This window comes from Canis aureus, chromosome 5 (assembly GCF_053574225.1).
Source record: "Canis aureus isolate CA01 chromosome 5, VMU_Caureus_v.1.0, whole genome shotgun sequence".
NCBI lineage: Eukaryota > Metazoa > Chordata > Mammalia > Carnivora > Canidae > Canis > Canis aureus.
This window is the reverse complement of record NC_135615.1, coordinates 61757875-61776807: the sequence shown is the minus strand read 5'-3', so window position 1 is coordinate 61776807 and position 18933 is coordinate 61757875. Positions and strand designations below refer to the sequence as shown.

At 36.1% G+C, this 18933-nt stretch overlaps 1 protein-coding gene and 1 long non-coding RNA gene across 16 annotated transcripts in view; one reads left to right on the top strand and one right to left on the bottom strand.

The window, feature by feature from the left end:
* Nucleotides 1-15504, top strand: part of LOC144314363 (uncharacterized) — a 53506-nt gene extending 38002 nt beyond the window's left edge. The window contains exon 6 of one of the 2 annotated variants that reach the window (XR_013380205.1): nucleotides 15381-15504. This is a non-coding gene — a long non-coding RNA (uncharacterized LOC144314363). Of the gene's footprint in view, nucleotides 1-11152; nucleotides 11173-15380 lie in introns of those variants that run through there. The other variant, XR_013380206.1, reaches the window with a different exon arrangement.
* The window catches only part of LOC144314361 (uncharacterized), a 60704-nt gene that overhangs the window by 37157 nt on the left and 4614 nt on the right, over nucleotides 1-18933 (bottom strand). For 5 of the 14 annotated variants that reach the window (XR_013380198.1, XR_013380196.1, XM_077898393.1 and 2 more), the window contains 2 exons: nucleotides 16671-16736; nucleotides 11942-12022 (listed from right to left, as the gene is read on the bottom strand). Coding sequence is in view for 3 of the 14 variants with exons in the window: in XM_077898393.1 (XP_077754519.1) it covers nucleotides 11942-12022; nucleotides 16671-16736 (147 nt within the window). In the remaining 11 variants the exon portion in view is untranslated. Of the gene's footprint in view, nucleotides 1-4294; nucleotides 4439-11748; nucleotides 12023-16670; nucleotides 16737-18675; nucleotides 18804-18933 lie in introns of those variants that run through there. The other 9 variants (XR_013380193.1, XR_013380194.1, XR_013380195.1 and 6 more) reach the window with 3 other exon arrangements.

Sequence of the window (18933 nt, the reverse complement as noted above, 5' to 3'; positions counted from 1 at the left end):
GCTGTAGAATGGTTTCCCTCCCTCTGTGCCTTATCACCACATTGATAACAGCCTATTTACAATAGTTCATTTACCCAGTACATCATGTTTGACTATCATGAATAAATTACAAGGCATACAAAAGGCAAAAAACACAATTTAGAGAGATGGAGCAAGCATCAGAACCAGACATGGCAAATATATTGAAATTATCAGAATGGGAATTTAAAACAACTATGATCAATATGCTAAGAATGTAATGGATAAAATAGATAGTATGCAAGAACAGATGGGCAAGATATGCAGAAAGATGGAAATTCTAAGAAAGAATCAAAAAGAAATGCTGGAAATAAAAAAATACTATAACAGAAATGAAAAATCCCTTTGATGGGCTTATAAGTAGACTGGGCATGGTTGAGGAAAGGATCCCTGATCTTGAGGATATCTCAATAGAAACCTCCAAAATCAAAAAGAGAAAAATGACTGAAAAATACTGGAACAGCATAGCCAAGAACTGTGGGACAACTATGACAGGGGTACATATGCATAATGGGAATACCAGAAGGAAAAGAAAGAAATAGGAGAAATATTTGAAGTAATAATAATGGAAAAATTCCCAATATTGAGGTCAGACACCAAATCACAGTTCCAGGAAACTGAGAGAACAATAATTAGAATAAAGTGCCAAGAAATACTATACCTAGCATTTAAATTGCAGACAATCAAAGGTAAAGAGAAAATTCTGACAAGAAGGGTGCCTGGGTGGTTAAGTGTGTCTGACTTCAGCTCAGGTCATGATCTTGGGGTCCTGGGATTGAGTCTCACATCGTTGGACTCCCTACTCAGTGGGGAATCTGCTTCTCCATCTCTCTCTCCCTCTCCCTTCCCCTGTTGTGTTCTCTTTCTCTCTCAAATAAATAAATAAAATCTTAAAAAAAAATCCTGAAAGGAGCCAGAGGGGAGGAAAATGATATTGGTCAGAAACTCAGATCTACATAAAGAAAGGAAGAGCACTGGAAAAGAAATAAGTGAAAGTTAAAACAAAACAAAAACCTCTCTTTTTTCTATTTTCTATTCTTAATTGATCTATTTGTTCAAAATCATAATAAAAGCAATGTATTTGATTATGTATGCTTATATATGCTTATGTATGTATATGGACAAGTGAAATGAATAACAGCAGTGATACAGGGACAAGATGGGGGAATTAGGATTATTTTGTTATTATAAGTTACTTACACTACCTCTGAAGTGGTATACTGTTATTTTAAAGTTGTATTAGTTGTAAATGTATATTGTAAAGTCTAAAGCAACCACTACAAAAGTAAAAAAAAAAAAAGTATAACTGATATATTAAGAAAGGAGAGAAAATGAAATACTATAAAATGGACAATTAAAACCACCAAGGGTGGGATGCCTGGATAGCTCAGTAGGTTAAGCATCTGCCTTTGGCTCAAGTTATGATCTCAGGGTCCTGAGATTGAGCCCTACATTGAGCTCCCTTCTCAGCAGGGATTCTGCATCTCCCTTTCCTTCTGCTCCTGTCCCCCACTTGTTTTCTCTCTCTCTCTCTTTCAAATAAATAAATAAAATCTTAAAAAAAAATCACAAAAGGCAGAAAGAAAGAAAACAAAAACAGGAATAAAGAACAAAAGCAACAGATAGAAAACAGAGACAAACATGGTAGGTACTAATTCAACTATATCAAGAATCAGTCTAAACAACAAGGTCTAAATATACCAATTAAAAGGCAAACATAGTAGCAGTGGATAAAAAATAAAAATAGTAAATTAAAAAAAAACAAGACCTAAGCATATATTGTCTATGAGAAACTCACTTTAAATATAAAGATACATATAGATTAAAAGTTAATAGATGGAGGAAGATAAACCATGCTAACACTAATAAAAAATAAAGCAGGAGTAGCTAACTTTAGACACAATACATTTCAAAGCAAGTAATGTTATAAGGCATAAAAAGGGACATTACATAAAGATAAGGGGGTTAATGTTCAAGAATACATAGTAATCCTTAATGTGTATGCATCTAACAACAGAGTCAAATATGCAAAGCAAAAACTAATAGAACTGAAGGAAAAATAAATGAATCCATTATTATAGTTGAAGACTTTAACACCCTTCTATCATAAATGAACAGACCCAACAGGTAGAAAATCAGTAAGAACATAGTTGAATTCAACACCACCATCAAGAAACTAAATATAATGGATATCTGTTGATTATTTCATCCAATGACAGCAGTATACACAGTCTTTTCAAGCTCACAGGGAACATTTGCTAAGGTAGATGACATTCTGGGCCATAAAACACACCTTACAAGTTTAAAAGAATAGGACTCAAACAATATATACTCCCAAACTACACTGGAATTAAACTTAATGAAACCAATAACAGATAGCTGAAAGACTCAAGATACTTGAATATTAAATAACATACGGGTCAAAGAAGAAATCTCAAGAGAAATTTCAAAACATTTTCAACTAAATCAAAATGAAAACACAACTTAGCAAAATTTGTGTGATGGAGGAAAAGCAGTTTTTAGAGGAAAATTCATAGCTTTTGAATGCATATATTAGAAAAAAAGAAAGTTCAAAAATCAATAATCTAAGTTTCCACCTTAGGAAATTAGAGAGAAAAAGCAAGTTAAATCTAAAGTAAGCAGAAGAAAGGAATAATAAAAATTAGAGCAAAAATTAATTTAAAAAGCCAAGACATCAATAGAGAAAATCAATGAAAACAAAAGCTAGTTCTTTGAAAGAAATTAATGAAACTGGTAATCCTCTAGCCAAGCTAATTAAGATAAAAGGAAAGAGGATACAAATTACTAATATCATAACTGAACGTGGGATAAAATGGATAATATAGGAATACTACGAATGTCGTGCTCACAAATTCAACAATCTAGGTGAAATAGATCAATCCCTTAAAAGACACAATCTGCCAAAACTTACCCAAGAATAAACAATCTGTGTATGCAGATGATATGATTGTCTATATAGAAAATTAGAATCAATAATAAAAAAAACCCTGTAATTAACAAACAATTACAAGCAAGATAGCAGGATACAGTTCAATATAGAAAAGTCAAATGTTTTATTATATACCAGCAATGAATAAGTGAAATTTGAAATTATAATTATAATGAAATACTTAAGTATAAATCTAACAAAATATGTACAAGATCGATATGAGGAAAACTATAAAACTCTGATGAGAGAAATAAAAGAAAAACTAAATAAATGAAGAGGTAGCTCATGTTCATGGATAGGATGACTCAGTATTATCAAGATGTCAGTTTTTCTCAACCTGCTCTATAGATTCCATGCAATTCCAATCAAAATCCCAGCAGTTATTTGTGGATATAGACAAACCAATCCTAAAATTTATATGGAGGAGCAAAAGATCCACGATAGCCAGCAAAGGACTGAGAGAGAAGAACAAAATTGGAGGACTGACACTACCCAACTTTAGGACAGTGTAGCATTAGTGAATGAATAAATGAATAGGTCAATGGAATAGAATAGAGACTAGAAACAGACCCATATACATCTAGTCAACACATCTTTGATAAAGAAGAGGCAAAACATGGAGCAAAGAGACCCTTTTCAACCAATGGTACTATGAAAAGTGAATCTAGACACAGGGCTTAAGCCCCTCACAGAAATTCATTCAAAATAGGTCACAGACCTAAATGTATGGCATAACATTATAAAACTCCTAGAATATAACATAGAAGAAGCTCTCGATAATACTGTATTTGATAATAACTTTTTATGCACCACCAAAGGCATGATCCATGAAAGAAAGAATTGGCAAGTAGGATTTCATTAAAATAATTTTTTTTTTCTCTGTGAAAGATACCATTAAGAGAATGAAAAGAGGAAAACATTTGCAAAATACACATCTGATAAAGAACTGTTATCCAAAATAGACAAAGAAACCTTCAAATTCAGCAATAAGAAAATGAGCAACTCAATTTAAAAATGGGCCGAAGTTCTTAACAGGCATTTCCACAAAGAAGCTGGCAAATAAGCATATGAAAAGATTTTGTAGGTCATCAGTGAAGTGTAAATCAAAAGAATTATGAGATACCACTATACACCTATTAGAATGGTCAAAATTCAAAGCACAGACACCACCAAGTGCTGGTGATGATATGGAGCACCAGGAACTCTTATTCGTTGTTGTTGAGAATGGGAAATGGTGCAGCTACCTTTGCAAGACAGTCTGGCAAATAAATATAAAACTAAATACTCTTACCATACATCGCAGCAATGGCCGTCCTTGGTACTTACCCAAAGGAGTTGAAAATTTATATCCACACAAAAACCTACAGCAGCTTTACTCATAATTGCCAAAACTCGGTAACAACCAAGATGTCCTCCATTAGTTGAGCAGATAAACTGTGGTACATCCACAGACCGGAATATTATTCAGCCCTAAAAAAGAAATGAGCTATCAAACTATGAAAACACATGGAGGAACCTTAAATGCATATTACTAAGTGAAAGAAGTCCATCTGAAAAGGCTACATACGTGTGATTCCAGCTATATGACATCTGAAAAGACAAAACTACAGAGATAGAAAAGGTCAGTGGTTGGCAAGAGTTAGTGGGGAGGAGGGAGGGATGAATAGGTGGAGCACAGTTTTTTTTTTAGGGCAGTGAAATTATTTTGTATGATGCTATAATGGTGGATACATATCATTATATATTTGTCCAAACCCACAGAATGTACAACACCAAGAGAGAAGCCTAATGTCAACTATGGCCTTTGCTGATTATGATGTGTAAATGCTGGCTCATCAATCCTAACAAATGTCCCACAATGGTAGGGAATGTTGGTAGTGGGGAGGCTGTGCATGATAGTAGGAATAGACTAAGATGTGGGATTTAAGAGATTTTAGAAGGTGAAATTGACCCAGCCTGATAGAAGGTATGAGATTAACACTGATCTGATTTGGTAACTAGAGCAAGAGCTCTATGAAGACATTGAGCTCTTCAATGTCATGAACCAATATAACATGTTCAGGAGGGCATAGAAAGAAGTAGACTCAGAGCAGAGAGGACAGAGGGCCAATCGGGAGCTGTCCCAGCAGACAGCTGAAAATCTGAGACCAGGGTTCAAGCAAGGAAACAGTTCTGAAGGGAAGGCTACATCCCAGTAGAGCAGTCACATTTGAGGGATACATCAAGGGAGGTGGTCTACAAAAGCAACAGGGTTAGAGGCCAAAGAATTCAGGACAGCAGCATTTCAGAAGCCAAAGACACTGCTATATGCACAGCATGGCTAAGTCCAGTGAGATTGAAAAACACCAGATATAGGCCTTTGTGTAACTAGAAAACCAGATCACATGTGCTAAACGGAAAGCCAGAGTGCAGAAAGCTAACATAAAGCCACATTTCTGTTTTGTTTGTTTGTTTGTTTTTGTTTTGTGTTTTGTGTTTCTAGACACATCTTTCTATAAGCTTGGCAGTTAAGGAGGGGAATATTCCGTGTGGAGCTTAGAGGGAGAGTCCAAGTCTAGAGGGAACATTTTAGAATGGGAGCTATTGAGGAAGATAAATTAAGTGAAGGAGATTTTTAAGATATAGAAGACAGCTAAGAAATCAGGAGAAAACAGAAAAGAGAAAAGAAGCGGTTAGCTAGACAAGAGACAAGCTACCCATTCTGAAAAATGAGGGACAGTAGTAAGGTTGGCCATTGGAAAGGTACAGAAATAATGTATAATGGTTTGCTCAAAAAATGATCTGATTTGGTTTTACAATCAAAACATGCACTAAGTCAGCTTCTAGGTTTCAAAGTAAAAAATTCAAGTAAGTACCAAGTTCCAACTCCCTTCTAACTCGAAAATCTGCATATTCAAACTCAACAATTTTGGTCCTCACTCTTATGAGCAAACAAGTTAGAACTCTCTATTTCATAACTACTCTGGAATAGTCAGGAACTACTGTCCATCTCTGCTTCCCACCAGCCATCAGATAGAAAGTCAAGGTAGCATTGAACTCCCCCCCCCCCCCCCCCCCCCCGGCCACCCCCATGAACACGGCAGTGCCCTCTGGAGGTATAAATGTTCATTTTCATAGATTTGAGAGTCCTAAGTTTTCCTCATGATATATGCCAATTATATTAAGCATATACAGGCAGAAATATCATAAAAAGCTACCTTCATGATTAACAATCCACTGGCTAGACTATAAGCTCTGTGAGGGAAGGACCGTGCCCACTGTGGTCTCTACTCTATGACCAATGCTATCCAGTATCCAATACCTAGCAGGTGCTCGCTAAGTACTTGTGGGATGAATGTCTACGGTAGTAAGATCCAGATAAAATCACATAGTAATCGGGGCTCCTGGGCAGCTCAGTCGGTTAGCATCTGCCTTTGGCTCAAGTCATGATCCCGGGATCCTGGGATAGAGCCCTGCATTGGGCTCCCTGCTCAGCAGGGAGTATGCTTCTCCCTCGCCATCTGCCTGCCACTACCCCTGCTTGCGCACTCAATGCTATGTCAAATAAATACATAAAACCTTTTTTTAAAAATTACATACTAATCACTTAAGCATATGTTGTAATCCAAACCCATTAAGTTTCTCAAAACAAAAACAGTCTCCAGTGTTTTTTCCTTGGAAATGTTTTATCCCTATCTTAAAATTTCTATGCACAGGGGAACCTCGGTGGCTCAGTGGTTGAGCATCTGCCTCCGGCTCAGGTCGTGATCCCAGGGTCCTGGGATTGACTCCCGCATCAGGGTCCCCACGGGAGCCTGCTTTTTTTTTCCCTCTGCCTATGTCTCTACCTCTGTCTGTCTCTCAAGAGTAAATAAATCTTTAAAAAAATTTCTGTGCACAATTGAAATTTATTACACCTCATGTTTTGGAGACAACTATGGCTGGGAACACTTACTTTACTTCCTTTACACACTTTTGAACCCCATCTTTTTCAAAACAAACATAGCCTGGTAATAGTGAACCCTTCATCTCAGACTTGCTTCTCATAGCTGTATCACATGATAAAGAAACAGGGAATAATGACAGAAAACAAACACACTTTTTGAGAAATTTTCCCATTAAGGGGAAAAAAAAATCTGCACCACCGTGGAAGAAGAGATTTGTTTCTTGCCTGCTTACTCGTTGGTGAGTTCCAAACTCCTTGGCTATTCTACTGGCACCTCAAAACCATTTGGGTGCCATTTCTTCCCATCAGACCTACTCGCTGGGATCTTGGTCCCAGAACACCAACACCATGACCTGATTGTGTAAGCCCTGTGGACACCCTCATTGTCATACTTCTTCTTTACCCTCATATGAAATGGGTCATCAAGCCCTTTTATTTCCAGCATCTCAGTGTTTTCCATCAATCCTTTAATACCTCTCCTTCCCTGGCCACTCTCCTAGCTCACGCGACTATTCTGTGCTGGGCTGAAATGGTGAAATGGTCTATTTATGCCCCATCTCCACGGTATGCTAAGCCCTATGCTCCTAAACAAACACTGCATACTGTTCACCATTTTCATCTCCAGGCCTGAGCCCTGTGCTCACTTTACTGATTTTAGGGAACATGTCGGATTCATATTTGGTTCCCTGGATTTATTACAATGTTTAGGGACAGCAGGTATGCACAAAGAGAAGTGAATGAATGCAATATTCTATTGACTAAAATTCAGTTCTGAGATTAATACGCTTGAACTTGCTACTTATACCCGTATTTGGTGACCAAATGTCAATATGACGTGCAGACGGCAAAGTAGACATTTATTTCTGACATATATAGAATAAGAACACATAAAGAATCTGGTTGTGAAAGAAGCCTCCCTAAATTGAATTTCCAGAACTGGGGAAAGCATCAAGTCACCTGAGTTTACTTTTTGTTTTCCATTCAAAAGGTCCTCATCATTACTTACTAGTTAGTCATTTCATCCTGCTGGGATGCTGCTGGGACTCAGTTTCTTCATATGTAAAATGAGTCTTTTCCAGCTTCAAAAGCATGCAAAAGGAAGTGGCCTGCTATTTTTATGCATTGAGTTTGAAAGGTATTTTGAATAAGGCGCCTAGAAAAATAAAATACTCCACCAATGTGTCTTGCAACTCACACTTTAGTGTATGTATACATAAAAGTTTAAAGATGGCGAGTGGGTTAAGGTAATTTAGCAATAAGTTGTTCTAAAAAGATTTTGTGGAGAATATATATATAAACAATTATAGACAAAATTATAAAGTGCCTGGTATTTTAAAAGAATAGACCTAGAATACAGCAATCATGGCAGAGTCAGGAAGTCTAGTGGTAACCAACCTATGATTTGCAGTATTTGTAAAAAAATTTTAAAAACCTGACTAAAATTGCAGTTTTATTTTATTTCTCAAACTGCTAAACACTATTACACGATGATTCCTTAATGCTTCCTCTTCATATATACTCAAGACTTTTAAGTTGCCAACCTAGCATAGCTCTTGCACTAAACACGATTTGTGTTGGCAATGTCATGTAGTTGGGTATACTGGGATCAATATTATTACATATAAAACCCTGACTACCTTAATTTTTATGTCTTTTATAACCACTTTGATCAAATCATCTTTCTAAGTCCCCAACTTCTTTTGTTATTTAAGGCCCCAAATAAACTAGAATTCTAAGAAGCATGATTGTCTTACAGATTATGCATTTAAGACACTGAAGAAGTATAAAACCTCTTATTCCTTATAAAATGTAAAGAGAATAAAATAGAATCTTTTGTTCTACATACATACATACACACACACACACACCAACAGATGGAGGCTTAAAAGCTAAGACATACTTCCAAGCCTTAGTTTAAGGAGGAAGAGTACCCACTTGTTTTTTTTTTTTTTTCACTCAAACCCACATATTTAAATTTAAATATTACTCTTTCAAACAGCATGCCACATTTCTGGTGAGTTCCTAAAACATAGGAAGCTGTTAAATAGACTTTTGGGCAGTGACTACCCCTGCAATGTCCCAGGAAATTCTAGCCAGACCAGATTCCTCTCTACTTTCAACTAAACCACACAGGAGCTCATTTCTGTCTCTGCGGATATCCTTCCCCGTATCACATATATGCTCCTTCAAACTTCAAGCCTGCCATCTTCTGTGAGGCCTGCTTCAGCAGTTCCAGCTGGCCTAGACTTTCTTCCGAGTTCTGAAGATTCTGGAGTTCTAGTAGCACGCAGTCATGTCGGTCTGTCGGTTTCTTTTTACTTTCTCCCCTGTCCCCACCCCCTATTCTATGCCCTACTGAGAACCAGGCTGAGAGAAGAGGGGGGCTCTTAGGTTCCCAGTGCCTAGAAGTGCCAGAACATGGGGTGTTTCGGCAGCTCCTCAACGATGAGTGACCTACTGGTATTTAAAGATCACACGCGGACATGCTATCTTTTATAACCAGGTCATTTTTAAGGGCAAGGATGATTCTATTGTCTTAGGCCATTTCTATCACTGTGGTCATAAACATAACATGCTGAGATAAAAACTATATTTAGAAGCCCTGAAAGATTGGGGTCCTCTGAGCCTAGTGCCTCACTGGAAAAAATTAAAGATTTATAATATTGACTTTTGTTAGCAGGATCATTGTAACCAGTAAGTGACATCCAATGCTTCTAAAAATGAAATGGAGCTCAGTCTTTGCTGAGAGTTCTAAAGTCAGTATATATAATGGAAGAAAATAAGAGTCAAAATTGTCCTCGAAAAATCTTTTCAGTGGGTCACCCCCAAAATATAGCATCCATGGTTTTGTACATGTCTCATTATGTCAAGGCACATACAATAAAGCAGTATAATTTCCACCAGGGTTGGGAACAGAGCTGTTCCTTCCAATAAGCATTGTAAGCATCCATATAAAGTAGTTAACATTTCTGGGGGTCGTGTACTAGGGAAAGACACTTTTTGGCTTTTATTTCCTTCTTTTCCTTACAAACACAAGTCTTATAGTTGAATCAAATGAGCATGAAATGCAACACTACAGAGAACGAACTGTTAAGATAATGATTTAATTCTACAAGTAAAAAACCGTAGGCAAGATGAGAGTGACAAAAGCATGAGTCTATCAGTTTGGAAGCTACCGTGGTATGTCCTTGAACGCCAAGTCTGTATTAACACTTGGAAAACTCCCCCTACATTTCTCTAAGTAACCCGTCAGCTCTGCAGCACCTTCTCTACAATATATATCTACCTTTATCCCTCTACATACAAATTGTTTACAAAAAAAAAAAGCAGCAATTTTTTCCAGAAGTATTTCTCTAAAAATAAGAACAAAATCTAGGTTGTGGAGAACTGTTTTTGATATCTGGCTACAAGTTATTCAAGATAGTCTGCATATTTTAAAATCAGAAACAAATCCAGTTAAAGCAAAGACACCGCAAAAATGTCGATGTCCGCCTTGTCTCCCCTTCCACACACACAAAATCAAGTCTAGTCATAAAAAGAAATACTCTGTGTAATTATCATATGACCCACAATTGCACTCCTGGGCATTTTTCCCAGGAAAAATGAAAACTTATGTTCACACAAAAACCTGTACACGAATGTTTATAGCCCTTTTATTCGTAACAGTCAGAAACCGGAAACAACCCTGAAGTCCCGACTGGTGAATGGTTAGTTAGTTAAACAATCTGCAGGACCACCATACCATGGAATACTACCCAACAATAAAAAAGAACAAAGTCCTGAATAAGTACAAGTTGAATTTCCAGTAAAATATGCTGAGCAAGAAAAGTCAATTCCAAAAGGTAACACACTATGGAATTCCACTTCTGTGACATTCTGGCAAAGACAAAATGATAGAAATGGAGAACAGACGAGTGGTTGCTGGGGTTAAGGAGAAGGGGCAAGAGAGATGGGAGTATGGATATGAAAGGATAATATGAGGAATCCCTGTGGTGATGGGAATGTTCTGTACCTTCTGTAGCAACGTTAACGGCCAGGCTGTGATATTACACTACATGTTATTAGCGTCACTATTGGCAAAACCGGGTAAAAAGTATATGGGAGCCCTCCATTAGTTAGCTGCGGGTGAAATCTGGAATTATTTTGAAATACAAAGTTTAATTAAAAATTTAAAAAGAAATAGTCTAGCCTAATAAATTTACTTGGCGATATTGAGATCCAAGCTTAAAAATAATCACCGCACCTTTGATTCTTTGTAGAAACTACAGAAGTGGATGGAGTACAAACTGGGTCAAGCACAAAACAGTGACCCACAGTAGTTTCTATGGGTGTCACCGGCATCTGTGAATCTCCCCAGTTTCCGCACTGAGGACTGTCTCTGATCAGACACCGCAGAGGCCAGAGGAATCCTTCTGTTTTCCTACAGATGCCACACACCACAACAAGGCATTTCCCAATGGCAAGGCAACCCATTATTAGTCGGTCTACACAAATATAAGAACTCTGTGAAAGAACTGGATATCATCTTCTTTACATAAATCAAATATTCAAACACATATCAAATGATCTGTCCGTTAAGGCAACATTTTCATGTATCTGAGTTGCGCTAATAGATTTTGTGAGGAGAAATGTTCTATTCCAAGGGGATTAATATAGAGAAGTAAAAAAAAAAAAATGCATGGATACTTTTCAAGTCTTTTTTCTCCCATAACTGTAATAGTTATATTACATATATAACGATGCTGAACTGCTGGAAGAATCGCTATGACAGAGACAGGGATTTTTTTTTTTCCGGAACCCTCTTTTTTCAAGTATAAACATTCATTCGATCCAATAAAGACATTTTAGAAAAAAGTCAACATACAGAATTGATTTTATTTTTTCTATGCTTTGATTCAAACAGAAAATGTTTGGTGATACTCTACAATACTAGTCATTTCAAACAAAATGGATGATCAAGAAGAACATGACCTTCTGTGTAACAAGTGAGGATCTGAATTGGAAAAATATTTTTGTCTATAAATAGGAACATCCAAAACAATTTAAACCTCTTGAGCACTTGATTGTCCCAGGTCCTTTGTGTCTAGATTGAACAGACCACAGGAAGTTTCAAAGCCTGATATCCAAATCTAAAAGAGAAAAAAAAGAAAAAAAGATCTATTTAGTTGTCATGATCACTGTCACGTTCAATCCCTAATATCTCAGACTTCACCAACTGCACTTTCTGCTTAGGGGAAAGACAAATCACCAATCAATTATGTACATTAATTAAAAATGGTACCTTTAGGAGGTGTTTTCATACGTTAGTAATTGGGGTATTTCCTCTCACTGATGATTTTGAAATCTTTTCGATATCACATTAGCCAGGATGCCCTAAACATTTGCAAACACTTAATGCTACAGTCTACATACACTATCGAATTGCCCTCCAAAAGTGGTGGTATGATTCTGCAACTGGTTGAGGTCACATGGAAAATAGAATTATATGCTAATTTGTTCCTATATTAAGTTATCATAGAAGGTCAGACCAAATACAGCAAAATGAATTCTGGAAAAAAAATTAACTAAGTAGATTGGTATGTACCGTATCAAAGTAAACTGTTTATCTTAATAGATACAAATAACAAGAAAGATTTTTTAAAAGGGGGCATTTTCTCCTTTTCCAAAAAAAAAAAAAAAAAAAAAAAATGTCTTAACTAACCCCAGGCAATAAGTTGCATGATTTAAAAACACTCTATATAAATAATTTTTCCTTAAAGAACAAGGGCAGAGTATTTTTTTTTCCCAAGGAGGGGAAAATGGAGAAGGACGTAGTATCCAAAAGAGAATCATTTCCCCAGAAAAAGCCTTACTTTAACTACATATTTATTAAAACCTACTTCACATAAGTAGTTCTATACATGCACTGTAAAATGAACCCACAAGTTTAAACCATATGATGTGGTCAAGAAGTGCTGAGAATAATACATTTATTTTTTATCTCCAAAATAAATGACAATATAGATGTTCTCATTAGCCTAGATTTGTCTGGAAAAAAAAATGTTTTATTTAAAAAAACTACGGAGAAAAAAACCTATATTCATTTCTTTTTCTGGAAGGCATATCTATAGATATCACCTTATCCATGGATAAGTTGTACAGTTAGTACATCAACTTAAAAAAAAGAACTGTAAAGCCAATTAATAATTGAAGAATTTGTGGGCAACCAGTTTTATATGTAATAATGATGTACTTCTCACAGTTCTAGTTTCAAAGGTCTGTTTATAGAAAAAGCACAAGAATTTGGGGGAGGGGGTGATAGAGAAATAGAATCTTACAGTATCTGAAACCATGGGACCAGTGATTTTATAAAGCTTCGGATCTACTGCAGAATACAACTAAGACCAGTGACAGAGTGTCACACCCTTAGGCAAATTCCTGAGGATGGGGGAAATGATAATTTTTGTTCTAGAGTCTATCCTTTTTTCCATTAAGAAATAGGTTTCTATTTTTCATTTTATTGCAACATTTCCAGGGCCATCCTACAAGATAACTAGCACTCACAAAGAGCCATCTGAATTTTATTTCAATCGGAACTCATTATTAATTTTTAAAGGGCCTTTACCTACTGCTTTTAATAAGATGCCGTTACTATTAGTTATCATAAAGTACGTTGGAGTTCCACGAATTATCAGTTTGATATCTTGTTCAAATACTTCCTTTTTTCTGCTATATATTACTAGCAATTTTTACCCTATTTTCTCCTAACCAAGTTAGATACGAAGATACTTATTCAGGCACAAAGTCTTCAGGCTCCTTGATGGATTCTAAAATACAGCTATATACTTCTCTACTATTATTCTTGCCTGGAGGACCTTATGCATTAGGATCTTAATCTATGAAAAGTTGGGAATTACATTCAAAAAATGGGAGGGAAGTTGGACAAAAATGAAAACATGCACCGATGCCTAAGTAAATTAATCTTCGTTCACTGAAAGCAATCTGATGTCCAGGGACTGGGAATTATTCTCCCATAAAATACGGTGCATTAAATTCTACAATAACCCGTTTGAAATGTCCTAAGATAATGATTATGTCATCTACAAATGATCATACATATAGTTATATTTTAATATTCATGACTGGAGGTTCTAATGCAAAATATGCTGCAACTGTGAATATACTAAGTCGGTTAAAGATAAGATCAAGGAAATCAAATTCTATGACTGAAAGTTAAGACTCAAAATCAGATTTGCAAAAAAGAATCGATAAAAGTAAAGGCAAAAATATTTGGCCCAAGGTTGTTATCACAAACAACACTATCATTCCTGATGGTTTGCATATAAAACTCCTTATCTCCAGGAGCTGGTTGAAAAGAATGAAAAGCTTCTTACAACCAGCTAAAAAGAAAGTCTTTACCAGGCTCCTTGAAAAAGCTCATTTTCACATTACTCAGGCTTCATTATGCTAAATCAATATTCGTTTAGTCACTGGGGTTATTGACATATTTTAAAATAAAAGTATACCCTTCAGCTACTGCACTCATTACAGGTAATTTGTCTTGTCAGAGAGCAGGGAATATTATCCTAGTCTTTCAGGGGCTGACAGCCCATGGAAATACCTCCCCATGGTTACAACTGTAAATAATTTTAAGGTAAAATATTGAAAAATCAATGACTGTTTCCTGCAATCTGTCACAAACAAATCAATCATAATCTGTACTGCCAGAGAGTATGATTTGAAGGAGATGGGAGCAGATGTAATTCTTGGCTGAAATCTCTCATTTCAAAATCACTTCACATAATGGTGTCATCATTTAAACACTCAACAGTCAGTACAACTGCCACTGTAACATCTAGTTGGACAAAACCACAAGGAGGAGGAGGAGAAAACGCCATCGCTATTATGTTAACAAACATTTAATTTTAATGACTGCTGCATTAGTAAATTTCAGCTGAAAAACAGTTTCACCTGTCCGCTTTCACGGTCCCACATTAATCAAGGCTGCTGGTCTACGTCCGAATGCTTAATAAATTAGCCTCTGACTCAAAACTTGACTCTCCCACATACACCTTTTATCTTCAATGTCCACTACAGAGAATGGGATTTGGGATTAATAAATGAGACATCTGGATTGTAGAATATCCATAATTCTGCTCATATAACAAAGACAAAAAAATCGTATCATAGATGTCAAGATTATACTTTTAAAGTAGGTATAAAGGTCTCTGAGTGACCCGGATATTAAATTTTATATTTTCCTTCTATTAATACATATTGCATTTCAACTTTGTAATACTGTAGCCTATTTTAAGATGACCAGCAAGACCCAGTCACTTCAAAAATACCCTTGCATTCTATACCCGAGCTATCGAGTGATATTTTAAAAACTGGAGTAATAACCCAAGCATCTGAAGTGTAAAAGTTGGTCAAGGTCATAATATTGAATTGTTTTGTGAATGTAAACTGCTTTCCAAGTAATCACTTTGATATCACCATTTTTCCTAGGCTACATCTTAATGGCTTCCTCGGCTTACAACTTCTACCTTGGCATCAATACAAGAACCTGAGATTGGTATATTTCCCCTTCTTGTTCTGTTAACCGAAAACGTCATTTGATTTAAAGTTCAAAGAGTCTGTTTTCTGCAGGTTTTTGTTTTTAAATGTACACTAGCTCTTTTAATGGAAGAATTTGGTTTTAGCTACCACACTGCTTACCAATTTCCTAATTATATAATTGGATACCATGAAACCCTTTATTGTCCTATTAATATCCCTCCACAGGTATAGTTCAAGAAGTAGATGTTTTTGGTGACTAGAAAAGTATATCATTTTTCTTAAAAAGGAAAAAAAAATAGATATAAATATCATTCCCCAACTAAAGCCTACATAAACATTCTTAGACACAGTCAGTGGTCTTTCATAAAAGAGTTTTACTCTGTTTTTAATTTCACCTGCATATTCAATGTGGCAACACAGCATGATACAAATTTCTTCTGGCTACAAATTGTGCATGAATATTGTTCCTCAATAATCTTAGAGTCATTCTTTAACACTAACATTAGATGTTTGAAAATGGAAAAAAAAAAAAAAAACCCCACAAGGGTAAATGATCAACGATATCATCCAGAGTAAAACAGAGTCTTCCATTCCATGTGAATCCCTGCAACAGCTGCAGAGGAAGCAGCAAGCCAACCTAATGAGAGGAAAAGGAAAGTATATTATCCGTAACCTAGGATTGCAAGGAAAATGGAAAGGGACCTAAAGGGGTGAACAACAAGGCAAAGGACCCATGTGTGTGCGACCCCTTGCACCAGAGCAGCCCAGGCTGGGCCCAGGCTCACTCCTTGGCAGAGCTCTGGAGCCAGTTGTCAACCACCAAGTCTCCCACTCAGAGTCTGGGTGAGGCTGGCAGTAGATCGCCCTGCAGAGAGTGCATTCCCAGAGAAGGCAACAAAGACTGGGAGGTAAATGAGGACAGCCAAGCAACATGCTGAATGCACGCACATCAGCCACAAACTAAAATGACGTCTACTAGAACTGGGGAGGCCACCATCACAGATCTAATTCTCAGAAAGAAGCTATTTTAAGGGTGCTGAGTATGCCTAGATGAGATTTCTCAGCTCTCCGGGCACAGCCCACAGTCCTCGGAGAAGCAGCTCAAAACTCAGCACAGGAAAATCAGATCGTTTCATACCCCACATTTAAAGAAATTGCTGTCTGGTAGATAAAGTTCTTATATGTAATAAAGGCTCAGGATTACAGAGGAAAGTATTCTTTTAAAAGAGATAATATTACCTCCCTATCTTCCGAATCTCCTCCTTCCGATAGCCAGTACAGAAGCTCCATTATGAACTGTAGATTCTTAAAAAGAAAAACAGCAACAGTTAGCTTCATCTTTCCTTCACTTCCTTCCTTCATGGAATTACAATTTAATTACCAATACTTCAATTGATTTTATTCCTGAATGACACATTTCTCAAAAAGCATACTCTAGCTATTTCCACTAGAGAACATTTAGTACAACCGTCTCAATTAATCAACCATAACCCATTACTGTTGAAATGACATGTTTTCTTCATATTTTTTTTAAATAGGGGACACTCCCACCTATTTTATATAAAAAGAGTATCAGTTTTAATACATATGAATATCATGAATACAGATGAAACATGAATCTTAATAGCAAATTTTGGCTGACAACAGATATAAAACAAAACCCATCTGCATATAGGTTTAGATTTTTCTTAGGGTGGGGGCGGGGGGGGAATCGCCAACCAATACTCAGTAAAAATTCAACATGGTTGAAAACAACAACAAAACAACAAAGGTTAAGCTTAAAGTCAAATGGAGAGAAATCAGCTGCTCACTACTTCACATTTTCCTTAGATTCCTGTTGTGTATTTTCTAACTTGCTGTAAGGCATCAGCTCCTGGTCATACATGAAACCCCATCTCCATAAGACCCAATCAGAGACTGGGCAACACAAGTGTATTATTTGAAAACAATTATGTATCACTTCATTTTTATGTTAAAAATCACTTTAAGCCCTTTGAAAGTTTATACAGAAGCATTTGTTCTACGCAGGCTGTACTAACTAGAGTTGCTTTCTGTTTAAATTAGCCTTTTTTCCTTTGGTCATACGATCATCTTTTTTACTTAACAAAATATTCTCTACCACTAAATCCAGTTCCTTGCTCTCCCCAATAGACAACGTGAATATTCTGCAAAAGAATTTTTTCTCATCTTTATATTCAGCGGCCCCTATTTTGATGAGAAATGACAAGCTTTACACATACCTGTACACCCTCTGTCATTAAAAGAGTTTAGTACCCATGCCTGGAGTTGATCCTCCTATTAAAGTTATTCTTAAAAGAGCTGGGTAATGAAAATAATGAAAGACTATAATTTGGTATAAACAGATTATTTCCTTTAAATAATAATTCCATTCCTATAAAATGTAACCTCAGTCTTGACTTTTATGGAAAGCACTGAGTTTATAAATTTCACCATCCAATGGTATCATAAAAAATTAATTATTCAGTGTATTTCCATGAATCAGAAATTTTTCTAATTTACTGAACCTCTGGCGAATGCATTTAGTAAAATTTTAATAATCAAAGGCCTCAAGTGACATTCTTTACATTCTGTACTTAGTTCCTATTACCAATATAAATACTTTGGTAAAACCAACACTGATGCTATTTTGGGTTTACTCCATACATAAACATACTGTGTTACAGACACTCACTTGCAGATGAGCTTGGGGATATGCAAGGACAAATTTCAGCCAACATTTGGAGGAACCCCATAATTCAGAAGTGAACTAAAACATCCAAATGCATTATGGAAGCATCATACTTATAAACTGCACACACACACACACACACACACACGCAAAAATGAAAATGATTCTGCTTAAAGAAACACAGAAGACTAGTTAAATACTTTGGGGATATTAGATAGGAATATCTAATCTAATTTTCTCCAAGGTATCACTCCATATTACTCCAAATAAACAAATAAAGGCTGTATCAAGGTGTGGAATATCATTAGCCTGAGAAAAGGCTAGAAAAATGAATTACATAAATGACAACTGCAGGAGAAAATTGTATTTTCTTCTCCTGAACAAATGTTAAGTGCATCCTTACTAATAAAGATTTAAACTTGAACTACATTAGAATATACTAGTTTTCAATTTTGAAGCATCTAAGTTAATTTGCCAAGCTAAATTGGTGCTTAGGTATACTCTAGCTATGAAGACACCGTGAATTTATGCAGAAATAAGTTATAAGTATCATACTTCAGAGTAGTGCTGTGACAACAAACCATAGTCATTACTGCACAAGAGAAAAACAAGTCCAGGATTTTACATCTTCTTAGAGTTGCATCAACTGCATCTTTCAAGCAGAATTATTCTCTATAAAACAGCTAACAATATACCAAAAAGATGTTAAAATTAAAAGAGCCAATAAAATGTAGAAATTGAAGAGAAATACACTTATATACATATTGAGCTATTACTACACAAAAAAGGCTGTGCTACCTCAGAGCTAAAACA